Source organism: Vulpes lagopus, chromosome 13 (genome assembly GCF_018345385.1).
Source record: "Vulpes lagopus strain Blue_001 chromosome 13, ASM1834538v1, whole genome shotgun sequence".
NCBI lineage: Eukaryota > Metazoa > Chordata > Mammalia > Carnivora > Canidae > Vulpes > Vulpes lagopus.
The window spans coordinates 42,992,567-43,005,755 of NC_054836.1; the positions used below are offsets into that span (position 1 = coordinate 42,992,567).

Below are 13,189 nucleotides of genomic sequence, written 5' to 3' on the forward strand. Positions count from 1 at the left end.
TTCGGGGAATATAAAAAATGGTGAAAGGGTTTAATAAAGGGGAAAGGAGAGAAAATGAGTGGGAAGTATCAGTGAGGGTGATAGAACATGAGAGGCTCCTAACTCTGGGAAACGAACAAGGGGTAGTGGAAGGCAGGGGGTGGGTAGGGGGTTGGGGTGACTGGGTGATGGGCATTGAGGGGGGACACTTGATGAGATGAGCCCTGGGTGTTATGCTATATGTTGGCAAATCGAACTCCAACAAAAAATATACAATAAAAAAAGTAGCTGCATAAGCAGAATGGGGTGGGTGCTGGGCCACAGAGCCAAGGGCTGACATATACCCGTATGTAAGCTATACCCTAAAAAAGGCTTCTTGTGTTATTAAAAATGCAGGGGGGAAATCACACAAGTCAGCTACTGTGCTTTCCCCCCAAAACCCTCTCCCCCCAAAACCCAGGTCTCCCCGGAGCCTGGCAGGAGCACCTTACAAACAAGTTCTATCACTCCTCCAACCAAAGAATTTTGGGTCTTGCCAATTCTATTTTTCAGGACATGACACAAAGCTAAAAGGGAACTAAGGGCTGTTTAGACTTCCCACAGTGAGGGGCGCCGCCTGGGTGGCTCAGTCAGTTAAGCAACTGCCTTCAGCTCAGGTCATGATCTCAGGGTTCTGGAATGGAGCAGGGAGCTGCTTCTCCCTCTGCCTCTGCTTCCCCTTCTCCCTCTGCTCGTGCTTGCACTCTCTCTCTCTCTCTTTCTCTCTCTCTCTCTCTCACACACACACACACACACATAAATAAGGGGAGTGTGGAAAAGTCTTCACTGTAGACCAGGCTGGGATGTGTTTGTTCCCAAACCAGAGGCAAGGCCATTCTCAAGAGTCTTACCCAGCAGTGAGCGGCTCTCTGGAGTTTAGAGGCACTGAATGAACATCACTTGCTAGTGTTTGATGGTCGTTACCTTTTTCCCTCCTCCTAATAGAAAGTGGATTGAAAACAACAGGCTTTGGAAGCCATACGTGCCCCAAGAAGAGAGGAGAGGTGAGAGGAGTCTGCTCCCCACACCAACTCAGAAATATGGAAGTGTATAATAAGCTGGTAGCTCAAGTGTTTCTGCTCTGTAGGTGACCCCAACGGGAAATCCCGCCAACCTGCTAAATGCCCAGAGGTCCTCCCTCAGGTCCCCCGAGAAGCCCCTTCTGGCTACCAAGACATGCAGGCCGCCAATGGCAGCCCCTGTCACCAGTACCTTGTCGGGCTGCGTGGGGCAGGCACCCACGATCTCCGCATCTTCGGAAGAGAAGTAGTCATTCTCCAGCAAGTTGTCCACCAGACACTGGGTGTTGCGGATGTGAGTGACCAGAAGTTCCCGGTTGATTTTCAGCAATTTAATGTGGGAGTGAGACTCTGATGGGATTATCCCCATCTCACCGTGACTCTGTTTTTCCATGGCTAAAGGAGCGAGGGACTGCTTTGCCCACACTCATCTTTGGCTACATGTGTCTTCCTGGCAGGAGGTGATCAGGATCCAGGGTGCCTGCCTCTCTCTCAGTGCCGCCCCTGAAGAGACCAATGAAATCACAGTGAAGCAAAAGTCACGGGAAAGATGCTTCCCCTCCTCTTTGGTCCTGGAAACTTACTTCAAGCAGGGGGAGTCCTGCTTCAGATGCTGATCTGAGGGGCACCCGGGTGGCTCAGTCAGTTAGCACGTGACTCTTGACTTGGGCCCAGGTCATGATCTCACAATCTTGAGATTGAGCCCCCCTTCAGGTTCTGTGATTACAGTGGAATCTGCTTTTTTCTCTCTCCCTCTGCCTCTGCCCCTCCCCTGGCTCTCACACAGTCTCTTCTCTCTAAAAAAAAAAAATGATAATAATTTAAAATAAATTTTAAAAAAAGATGGTGATCTGAGATACATTAAAGAAAAAATCATAATTGAATTGCTTCCGCTTGTGGGTTACATGCCTAGGGAGGGTGACCAGAGGTAGACACCCTTTTGTTTTGTTTTGTTTTGTTTTTAAAGATTTTATTTATTTATTCATGACAGACACAGAGAGGGAGGGGGGCAGAGACACACGCAGAGGGAGAGGCAGGCTCCGTGCAGGGAGCCTGACGTGGGACTCGACCTTGGGGCTCCAGGATCAGGCCCTGGGCCGAAGGCAGGTGCTTAACTGCTGAGCCACCCAGGGATCCCCTAGACACCCTTTTGTATAGCAAAACGTCTTTATTATCTCTTAAATAATAATAATTTTAAAAAGTGTGCCTCAATCCCAGCCTGGGGTAGAGATGGGAAGGTATATTATTTTTCATAAAAAGGAATTGGGAGCACCGTGGTTGGCTGAGGGTTGGGGAGTTGCTGAGAGAGAGGGTCTGAGCGCAAAATGGCCTGAGGAGGAAGATAGCCAGCATGAAGCTGTGTTAGCCAGAGTCCAGGAACCTGGGAACAGGGACGTTTCCATCACTTTTGCCCGTTCTGGGCTGTGCCGTAGTCCTCCTGCAGCCCTGCTCCAGCTATCCTCACACCTCTAGCAAAGTCTGCCATATACCAAGCACTCTGGGGCATGAAGGAGGAATAACAGCCATGTCTGGAGTGAAGCAGGACAGACGGGGAGCAGCAGACAAGGTGACATGGACTTCCAAGTGGCAGATGACCAGGAAAAGCCATCTTCCTGGAAACCCTTGAAAACCTTGTGCTGAACTTCCTTTCTGGGTACAAACAGGGACCCAAGCCATTTTATTTGGGTATTAAAAACTAATTTGAGGGATCCCTGGGTGGCGCAGCGGTTTGGCGCCTGCCTTTGGCCCAGGGCGCGATCCTGGAGACCCGGGATCGAATCCCACGTCGGGCTCCCGGTGCATGGAGCCTGCTTCTCCCTCTGCCTGTGTCTCTGCCTCTCTCTCTCTCTCTGTGTGTGACTATCATAAATAAATAAAAATTTTAAAAAAATTAAAAAAAAAACTAATTTGGGTTCATCTGAGTGACCCCCACATTGCACTGATTTTCTTTCTTGTACCGTAAGATCCTTCAGCCACTTCTCCACTCATCCTTGTGTATATAAAGTGGGTCATTATCTTGGAAGTAGAAAGGCCTTAAACTGGCCACTTAGTCCCTCCTTGAGGTAGGAAAACTCACACATCCCAGAGAGATCATTTTTATACTTTTTTGTTGAGCCCCGTCACCCCCAAAATGACTTGTAAACACTGTCACTGTCATTACTGGATCTCTTACAAGCCCACATCTGTAAACGTTCAAGTCCAGCAGTTCTTGATTTTACCCCCCCAAGTCACACAAGTCTCCTGGTCTTTTACACACATTCATTTTTCCTTCTTTTATGTCAATTTGCTAAACACTGCAAGCCTTACAGAGATTCTCAGTGGGACCCACGTAATAACTTTCCTTTTATAACCTGAGTGACTGAGCAAGAGAATAGTACAATTTAACATTCTAAGTAGCGGGAGGGCAAGACATCCTTATCAAAAAGAACTTTCACGGATGGAAATGACTGGTTAGTTAACTACCGTACTAGACGTATGCTTGCCTCTTAGATGTTAATTCAGCCTTTTCCACTGCGGTCAATCATATGACCTATTTTAGGATCCACAGCATTTGAAAAATGGTTCCCTGAAGGGATACAGGTAGATAATATTAAATTTAAATTAGGGGAAGGGGCAGCCCAGGTGGCGCAGCGGTTTAAAGCCACCTGCAGCTCAGGGCGTGATCCTGGAGACCCGGGATCGAGTCCCACGTTGGGTTCCCTGCATGGAGCCTGCTTCTCCCTCTGTCTCTCTCTCTCTCTCTCTTTCTCTCTCTCTCTCTCTCTGTGTCTCAATAAATAAATAAAATCTTAAAAAAAAATAAATACATTAGGGGAAAACGATACCGTTTTAAGTTTCCAGCATTATTCTCTAAAGTAAATCAGAATATTTTAAAACAACTTTCTCTTCTGAAATCTTTAATTTCCAATATTTTTCTGGAATCTGCAAAATTAAAAAAAAAAGGCAAGTTTCTTTGAAAATACCATTGTAGGGATCCCTGGGTGGCGCAGCGGTTTGGCGCCTGCCTTTGGCCCAGGGCGCAATCCTGGAGACCCAGGATCGAATCCCACGTCAGGCTCCCGGTGCATGGAGCCTGCTTCTCCCTCTGCCTGTGTCTCTGCCTCTCTCTCGCTCTCTGTGTGACTATCATAAATAAATAAATAAATAAATAAATAAATAAATAAATAAATAATACCATTGTAATGAATGGTGAATGAATGAATGAAATTGATGATGGGGTAGTTTTAAATCCAGAACTCTAGGATGCTGGAGTACTCTCTGTATCTTCTTCCTTCATGACAATGTTTTCTAAATGTCATTTGGGCAACATATTCACTTATATTATTTTCTGGCCACAATTGAGTGCCACCTGTACTTTATTTGCTTAACTTTGTGCTTTAGATTGACTTGTTTTGTTTTGTTTTTCATTTGTTTTAGTTCTAGTATAGTTAACACAGTGTTATTTATGTTAGTTTCAGGTGGACACTACAGTGATTCAATACTTCCATGTGTCACATCACAGCAAGTGTGCTCCCTATTCCCCATAAGTTGGCTATTTTAAAACTCGAGATTAATTTTTATAAAGATTTCATTTATTTAACAGAGAGAGCAAAAGCAGGGAGAGCAGCAGACAGAGGGAGAAGGAGAAGCAGGCTCCCTGCTGAGCAGAGACCCTGATGTGGGATCATGACCTGAGCCAAAGGCAGGCACTTAACTGACAGAGCCACCCAGGTGCCCCAAATTTTAAAGGAAATTTTATATCACCATTATAAATGAAAACCAGCACTTTCAATAAATAGGAAATAACACAAAAATAAATTCTCCGGAAATAAAGCCATGCTATTGTATTCCACCTCAACAGGGCTGCCTGGAAGCATCTGAGGTCTGGGGCCTGCTTGCTTGTAGAAGCATTTGAGGGTGCTAAAGACATAGCAGCACAAAACTGAGACTTTCCTTGCACTAATCCTTAATCTGAGAGAACTGGAAAGGGAACTGCTTGCTTATTTCATGAGTGTTTTGCAGGCATGGCTGCTCGTTGGAACAAGGCTTGGAAGGGTGTTCCTTTCACCTGTTCAAACCTCATCCATGTCCATCTACACTGAGAGCCCCGTGTCACTCACAGCTCTTGTCTCTTCTGAGCCTGAAACTCCCACAATACCAGTGATTTCTCCCCTCAGCCTGCCCACAGTGACCCTGCAGACATCTGCACCTTTTGCTATCAAAGGCAGAAACTGCAGCCTCTTGATTTATGGCCACCTAAGGAAAGCAACAAATGCCACGTCAGCCAGCTGGCAAGGAGGCTGTTGTTCTATAATTTCCAAAGCCCCGGTTTGAGATTTAATCATATTTGTGGAATTAGCTCAATCCAGTGGGAACTTGAGGTATGGCTGGTGGAAGAGGAAACAAAAAAAGTTGAACCTGCCTGGTAAACATGATCCAAGGGAAGACCAAATCTATACACTGGGGCACCATAGATAAATCCACTCCATGGGCATCTGGTTACCAAAATACCGAACAGAGCCAGGGATCTCCTAGGCCTGACAGGGGATCCATCATGGTCTTTACCCAGTAAAAGATGGGTCTGCCTAGTGAAGATGGTCAAGGTGTCACGTTCAGGCAAACAGAAGACCAAGGCTGGGTCAGGGTCAGGTTTGGTGAGCTGGACCTGTTCCAGTGGCTGGGGTTCACCTGGGGCCATAGTATTAGAAAAGACTCAAGGCAGATATCCTGGTGAGGCAAGTCCAGCAAACAACCAAAAAAACCATTAAGCCAATGGAGATGGCCAGAAAATAAGACTCATCACAGAGCAAAAGAGGAAGATGAAGTAGACAAATGAAGCAGAAAAGGTCAGAGGTGGGCTGGTCTACCACCAAAAGTCATCTCTTAAGACAAAGGCAAGTTGAGGTAGAGCCTATTGATGGGGAGGGAGCCCCTTGGGAGCTGAGGGGGTTAGATGGCACCCCCATCCCCTCCTCTTCTTCCTGGGTTTGTAATCTGCCCTCACAGACGTTTAGTCCCCAGGTAACAGAATCCCAGCATCAATCCACCACCTTAGGCTACTTAGGGAGATCTGTGCCCAGGTCCCATCTTGCAATTTGAACTTCTGAACTAAATATAAAGTCTGTAGAGTCTCCATAAAAGGCGCAGGGAAGCTTCTCTGAAGAAAACAAAGCAAGTACTGGGGGAGGGCAGGCAATCAAAGGAAAACAGAAATAGAGACAGAAGAGAGAAACTCTCTATGTTGAATATAAATAAAATATAATGTGTAATCTAAGATTTTCTAGTAGCCACAAAGTAAAAAGAAATTAATTTTCATAATGTTCTGTTTAACCCAATATATTAAATTTCTTATTTCAATATAGAATTAATGAAACATCTTACATTCATTTTTTTCATACTAAGGCCCTGAATTCCAGTGTGCACTTTACTTACAGCACTTCTCAGTTTGGGCCAGCCACACATCAAGTGCTCAACAGCTACGGTGGCCAGTGGCTACTGTGCTGAATGGTGTAGCTCTAGAGCAACCACCGGAAGCCATGGTAGAAGGGCACTGGAGCTCCTGCCCTGTCCACCCTCCATCTAAAAGACTGAGGCCAGGAATGACTCTGAATTGGCTCTTCAGGTTAGTTTCTCAGAAAGTCAGTGAGGCAGGTAGTTAAAAAGGTGAGATCACTGACAGTTTTGTGAACTCAGAAAGGAAATAAGTAGGGGACCCACTGGTTTTATAGTTGGTGTACAATTCCTTTCAACTATCGGTAACAGATTTACAGCTTTTCACGCTCGAAAAGATTAAAAATAAGAACTATTTTTTGCCAAGGCATTTTTGTCAAAAATGCTATTGATAGTATCATGAGACAGAGACTTCCGTCCGCCATGGGTAGGGATGCATCCTGGTGGAGACCATCTGGGAACCCATTTAACAGTATGTATCAAGAGCCTGTGAAAAGTTCAATTTAGTAACTTCCCATTCTAGAAATTTGCTTTCTGGAAAGATTCAGAGGTTCTGACAATTTTGTTCTTTTAAACAGATTTCGTCTGCTTCTAGCTGTGATATAGTAGTTTGTGACTCTCACAGAGGCCAACAACAAGTAACCAGTGTTGTTTAAGAGTCTATTATATACCATACCTATACACACACATATACGTATACACACATGCATTTTCAAAAGTCATCAATCTGTACACTTATAATCTGTGAATGTTATTGTATGAAATTATATCAACAATGAAGGTGATTTTTTAAAGGCAAGATACATTTCCAGGTAATAAAAACTGAAAGATTTTGTTGTCAGCCTAGCTGCAATATTTTAAAATAAATACTAAAGAGTTTCTCAGGTAGAAGAAAAATGATCCCAAGACAAAACAAAATGAGAGGAATGTAAAGTTTTATGTGAGTAAATAGAAATGTGTATTGACTGAACAAAACAATATTAACATCTTGTGGAGTCTAAAATATACATAGAGTTAACATGTATAACAGCAGTAACACAAAAGGTGGAGGGGAATAAATGGAATTAAAGTGTTCTAAAGTCAAAGCACTTTCAGGTACTAGGCAAGACTGTGACTTTGATTTATTCTGTTTGTTTTTTTTAAGTATGCCCAACATGGGACTTGAACCCATGATCCCAAAATTAAGAGCCATACGCTCCAGTGACTGAGCCAACTGGTTGTATTACTTTTAGACAGTAATAATTTAAAGATTCAGATTATTTTCTTTAAGACTCTCACTAAAAAAGTAGACAATAGAAGGAAGAAATGGAATAATAAATACACTTAATTCTAAAAGAAGACAGGGAGATTAAAAGGTGAAAGAACAGCCAAGACAAATAGAAACCAGACAGCAGATATAAATCCAAATGTATTAGTAATTCCATTACATGTAAATTTGCTAAATACACTAATTATAAAACAGTTTGTCAGACTTGATAGAAAAAAATTACATGCTGCTTAAAGAGACACATCTTAAATAAAATGGAGTCCCATTCATTCATTTCCTCAAACAGGAAAAGAAAGGAGATACACCCTTACCAAAAAAAAGAGCTGGCGCGACTATAGTCAGATTACAGAATTTAAGGGAAGAAATGTTACTGGAGATAGAAAAACATGTCGTAATGATAAAATGATCAATTCTAAAAGATGATACAAATGTGTTAATTTGTATGCGCCTAGCAACATTTTCAAAATAATAAAGCAAAAATTGACAGTCATAAAAGAACTAGACAAATCTACAATCACAATGGAGGACTTTAATACATGCCTCAGAGTAACTGAAAGAACAAAAAGAGGACAAATTAGCAAACAGTCAGAATATGGAGAATCTGAACAGAGTAACAAGGCTCCTCACTGACATCTATAGAGCACACACCCGACAGCAACAGTATGCTTAGCATTTTAAGTGCACGTGTAATATTAATCAAAACGGACTTAAAGCAAGTTCTTTACACATTTTCAAAAAGATTTTACTTATTTGAGAGAGAGAAAATGAGCAGGAACAGAGGGAGGGGCAGAAGAAGCAGGAGAGGGAGCCTGATGCAGCTGGCTCAATGCCGGGACGTTGGACTCATGATCCGCGTGGAAGGCAGACGCTTAACCGACTGAGCCACCCAGGTGCCCTGCAAATTCTTAACACATTTTAAAGGACTGAAATCATCCAGAATATATTCTCTGACCATAGTGGAATCAAGCTAGAAATCAAAGACAAAAAGATGCCTAGAAAATCCCCAAACCAACTGGTCAAAGAAGAAACAGAAATTAGAAAATAGTTTGAACCATATAATAATGAAAATACAACACAGCAGCATTTGTGGAATACAATTATAGAAGCCATAGAAATTTATTTACATGCATACATTAGAAAAGAAAAACAGGGGTGCCTGGGAGGCTCAATCAGTGAAATGTCTAACTCTTGATTTCAGCTCAGGTCATGATCTCAGGGTTGTGAGATTGAGCCCTGCATCTGCTTAGGATCCTCTCTCTCCTTCTACCTCTACCTCCCCCCCACACACACTCTGTTCTCTCTCTCTTTCAAAACAAAAACAAAAATTCTCTCAATGAAGTGGGTTTAGAGGGACCGTACATCAACATAATAAAGGCCATATATAAAAAACCCACAAAGAACATCATACTGAGAGCTTCTCCTTTAAGATCAGGAATTTATTTAAAACAAGCAGATGAGAGCAAGTACATGGTCAGTGCAGGTCCCCACGCTCTCTGGCTGCCACCACCCTCTCCTTTACTGGGCAGCAGCCAGGAAAAGCCAGAGGGGAAGTAGGTCTCTAGTAGCATGAAGCCACACCTTCCAGAAAGTGCTACTATAAGGCAGCCTTATTGCAAAACCGTCAGCAGTGGTGCCCTCCCAGCTGAAGAGCACAGGGGAGGTGAGCAGGCCTGCTGGAGAGCTGAGACCTCAGGCTCATTCATTTTTTCGTTTGCCTTCCTCATGCATAAAGGCCACTGTACCCCCCACCCTCAGGGGGCTCACAGACAAGAGAGGCAAAGCATCAACAGAAACCTAGCAGGCCACCAAACGCATGGAAAACACAGTAAGAGAAGAATGCAGGGAGCAAAGCAAAGACTTCTCCCCAAGGTGAACTTGGAACCCCAGGATGAAGGGAGGTCTGTGTGAGCCAGGAGTCTGGGGAGGGCAGTTGAGGCGGCGGCGGGGGGGGGGGGGGGGGGGGTGCTTAGCGGGGCCCTGCAGCTGGCCCACTGTCAGGATGCATGAGATGAGGTCACAGGGACGCATAGGGGAAAGGATCCGCTTAGAAAGGAGCCCCACTGGGGATCCCTGGGTGGCTCAGCGGTTTAGCGCCTGCCTTTGGCCCAGGGCATGATCCTGGGGTCCCAAGATCAAGTCTCAGGATCAAGTCTCAGGATCGAGTCTCAGGATCAAGTCCCAGGATCCAGTCCCACATCGGGCTCCCCACATGGAGCCTACATCTCCCTCTGCCTATGTCTCTGCCTCTGTGTGTGTGTGTCTTTCATGAATAAATAAAGGAGCCCCACCTGGGGACAGGGTGACTGGGACTCCAGCTCCCCCCCCCAGTCCTGGGATCTTGGGAAGGCCCTTCCCCCACACTCAGTTTCACTTTCTAAAGAGGGATTTTGCAGTGCTGTTGCTTTCTTCCTTCTCTACTATCCCAAGGGACCCTGAAAGTTAATGCGCATTCTTTGCAACTGAGATGCTAAGATAAAAAACACTTTATAAAGACATTCATCTCCACAGATGTTCCTTTTTATGTTTTAATAACTTTCCCCAAGTATAAAAGCAATTTAGCTGCTCACTGTGGAAACTTTGGGGAATGCAAAAAGTAAAAAGAGAAAAAGAAAGGAAAAGAAAATTAAAGAAAAAGCCAAATCACCTACACCACTGTTAACATTCTGGAGTATTCCCTTTCTGCTTTTCTCTATGTGCAGTTATGCCTACACCGCTCTTTTGCTTGCTTACATCACACTATATACATCTGCTGTAACTTGCCCAGTATCTTGTGTGTCTGTGTAACCACTAAAGCCCTCACTTGAGCTGCAGAAGCTGGTTCCTGAAAGATGCTCTACTTACTGGGTTTTTATTTCATAAAGAAAAAATAGGAGCTACCTGCCTCTCTTTGCTCTTTTAAAGCCTCGTAACTGAGAAATTCCACATGTCAAATTGGAGGACCAAAGATGACGTCCAGGGGTAACACCTGCCCAGCCTGGGCCTGCCTGCCCGAACCACCGCAGCAAACCCAGACGCCCCTATCTGCGGCGGCCAGTCGCAGGACAACATGCTATCAGCAATAGGACCCGTGGAAAGGCCACAGGGGACCCAGTAGGGGAGGGACACTGGAAAGACTCCAGGATGCCAGCCTCCTGCGTCCTTCTCCAAAGGCCAGGTGTCAAACCCTGTGCTGCATGGTGGCCCCACTGGGGGGGCACAAACACTGAGCAAGCCCTTTACTAGGGGCCCAGCATCCAGCTAATGCTTTCCACTCCCTCTGAGAGCTACAGTAACATAGAGGAGAGGTATGGTCCCTGGAGCCAGCCAGGCTGAGGGGCCCACCACTCATTAGCAAGTGAGCCAGCCTCTCTGGACCTCAGTTTCTTTTTTTCTTTCCTTCCTTTTTGTAATATTTTATTTATTTATTCATGAGAGACACACACACACAGAGGCAGAGACACAGGCAGAGGGAGAAGCAGGCTTCCTGCGGGGAGCCCGATGCAGGACTCTATCCCAGGACCCTGGGATCACACCTTGAGCTGAAGGCAGGTGCTCAACCACTGAGCCGCCCAGGCTCCCCAAGGGCCTCCGTTTCATCACAGGGGCAGTCCCTGCCTCAAAGTGCTGCTGCAAGGACTGAGTTCATATTCAAAGAGCCTAGACCAGGCACTGAGTAAATACTAGTAATTATCACCTGATTGAATCTTCTCTATTATCTCACTCGAGTCTTAGGACAACCCTAAGCAGCAGAGGAATTGAAAACGGAGGCCCACGAAGTTAGCCATCAGACAGATGCACAGAACAAGAGATTCCAAGCATGGGGAGCACATCAAATGGGAAATGAGGCAAGAGCGCCAGCACAGCCCGCAGCTCCCCCCAGGCCTCCATCAGTCCTGCTGGGGACAGGTGACCCGGAGAAGGGCTTAGAGCTCCTGTCCCTTCGGAGTTTGAACGTGAGCCACACTGAGTCCCAATAACCCCCACCTAGCACACGAGGGCTCAGCCAAGGCTGCCCACTGCTGAGGGACACAGTCTCCTCAGCCACCCAGGGGTGCCACCCCTTATCCCGTGGATCTTTTTAATAAGATTATAAAGAGGGACACCTGGGTGGCTCAGCCGTTAAGCACCTGCCTTCAGCTCAGAGTGTGATCCCGGGGTCCTGGGATCCAGTCCAGCATTGGGCTCCCCGCAGGGAGCCTGCTTCTCCCTCTGCCTGTATCTCTGCCTCTCAGTGTGTGTCTCTCTCATGAATAAATAAATAAACTCTTTTTAAAAAATTCTTTTAAAAAAATAAGATTATACAGATATAATAAATTTTAGAATAAACCTCTATGAATGGAGAAGGCCTCAGTGTTTCCTGTGAGTGAGACAGTGAGTTAGATGCTAGCAAACTCGTTCATTCAGCAGCAGCTTTGCTCTGTGCAGAATCATCCAGCAAAGCCGGGGTGCAGAGGCCACCCTGCCCAGAGTATAACTATGAATGTCAACACCCAGGATGAGTAGACAGGATCTGGTTTCCACCCCAACTGACACAGCCTAGATCAAGAACAGAAACCTCAAGAAAAATCATTTCCCATCAGCTACGCTGGCCTCAGGATTTCACTCTTTTCCCGGGAATCATCACTCATCCTGGGCCTGAATGATATGGATTTCAGAAAAAAATGACACAGCTTTTCACAAATTGGTGTTGCAACGCCAGATAAGATTCCTAACAGATCTGAGGCCTAGTCCTTCAAACGTTCTTTAACAATGGGACAGATGCTGACTTAGCATTACAACCCAGAGTGTTTTCAACAGAGCTCTGTGGAGCCAGGCCACTCGACAAGCATTTCTACTGTGGCAAGTGTCCACTTGGAGTCTGGAAACCAAACAAACACACGCAAAACCAAAGCCAGCTTTGCTAGCATCCAGGTGCTATGGAATCTGGCCAGGGCTGTGCACCTCTGCACCTACCCTGACCCCTTCGCCACCTGCCACCGCCCTCCCCTGTCCCGCTGCTGCCAAGTTCTGTTCATTTCTCGAAATGTGAGTTCTCCAACAGGTTGCTGCTCTCTGGAAACTTGGAGGCTGCAGGGGAAAAAAGGTCAATGGTTTTATACCTAGAGAGGATCTGCATATGGGATATGACTTAATTGACCATAGGACAGTTTCACAGACTTTCCTCCTGCTTACTTGAAAAACAACACAGTGAGAGAAGTAGGTGGCCCGTTAAATAGTTTTGGACTCGTGGGGCACCTGGCTGCTCAGTGGGCAGAGCATTTGGCTCTTGATCTCGGGGTTGTGAGTTTAAGCCCCATGTTGGGTGTAGAGGTTACTTAAAAATAAAATCTTTAAGAAACAAACTAATGGTTTGGACTCTTCCTAGATACCAGGAAGGGTTACACTTCCATACCCCCCTGGGTCACTTGCTTTCACTCATGAAATGTGAACAGAAGTGGAGGGAATTACTCCAAGTAGGAAGCTTTTTGCTGCCTCA

The 13,189-nt window shown here is 45.4% G+C and overlaps 1 protein-coding gene across 6 annotated transcripts in view; it reads right to left on the bottom strand.

Moving 5' to 3' along the window:
• NOD1 (nucleotide binding oligomerization domain containing 1) overlaps positions 1–13,189 on the bottom strand; it is a 66,355-nt gene that overhangs the window by 40,536 nt on the left and 12,630 nt on the right. For 4 of the 6 annotated variants that reach the window (XM_041727574.1, XM_041727575.1, XM_041727573.1 and 1 more), the window contains 2 exons: positions 1,622–1,834; positions 1,231–1,541 (listed from right to left, as the gene is read on the bottom strand). In XM_041727574.1, coding sequence (XP_041583508.1) covers positions 1,231–1,431 — 201 coding nt within the window. In that variant the 5' untranslated portion in view covers positions 1,432–1,541; positions 1,622–1,834. The remainder of the gene's footprint in view (positions 1–1,230; positions 1,542–1,621; positions 1,835–13,189) is intronic. The other 2 variants (XM_041727577.1, XM_041727576.1) reach the window with 1 other exon arrangement.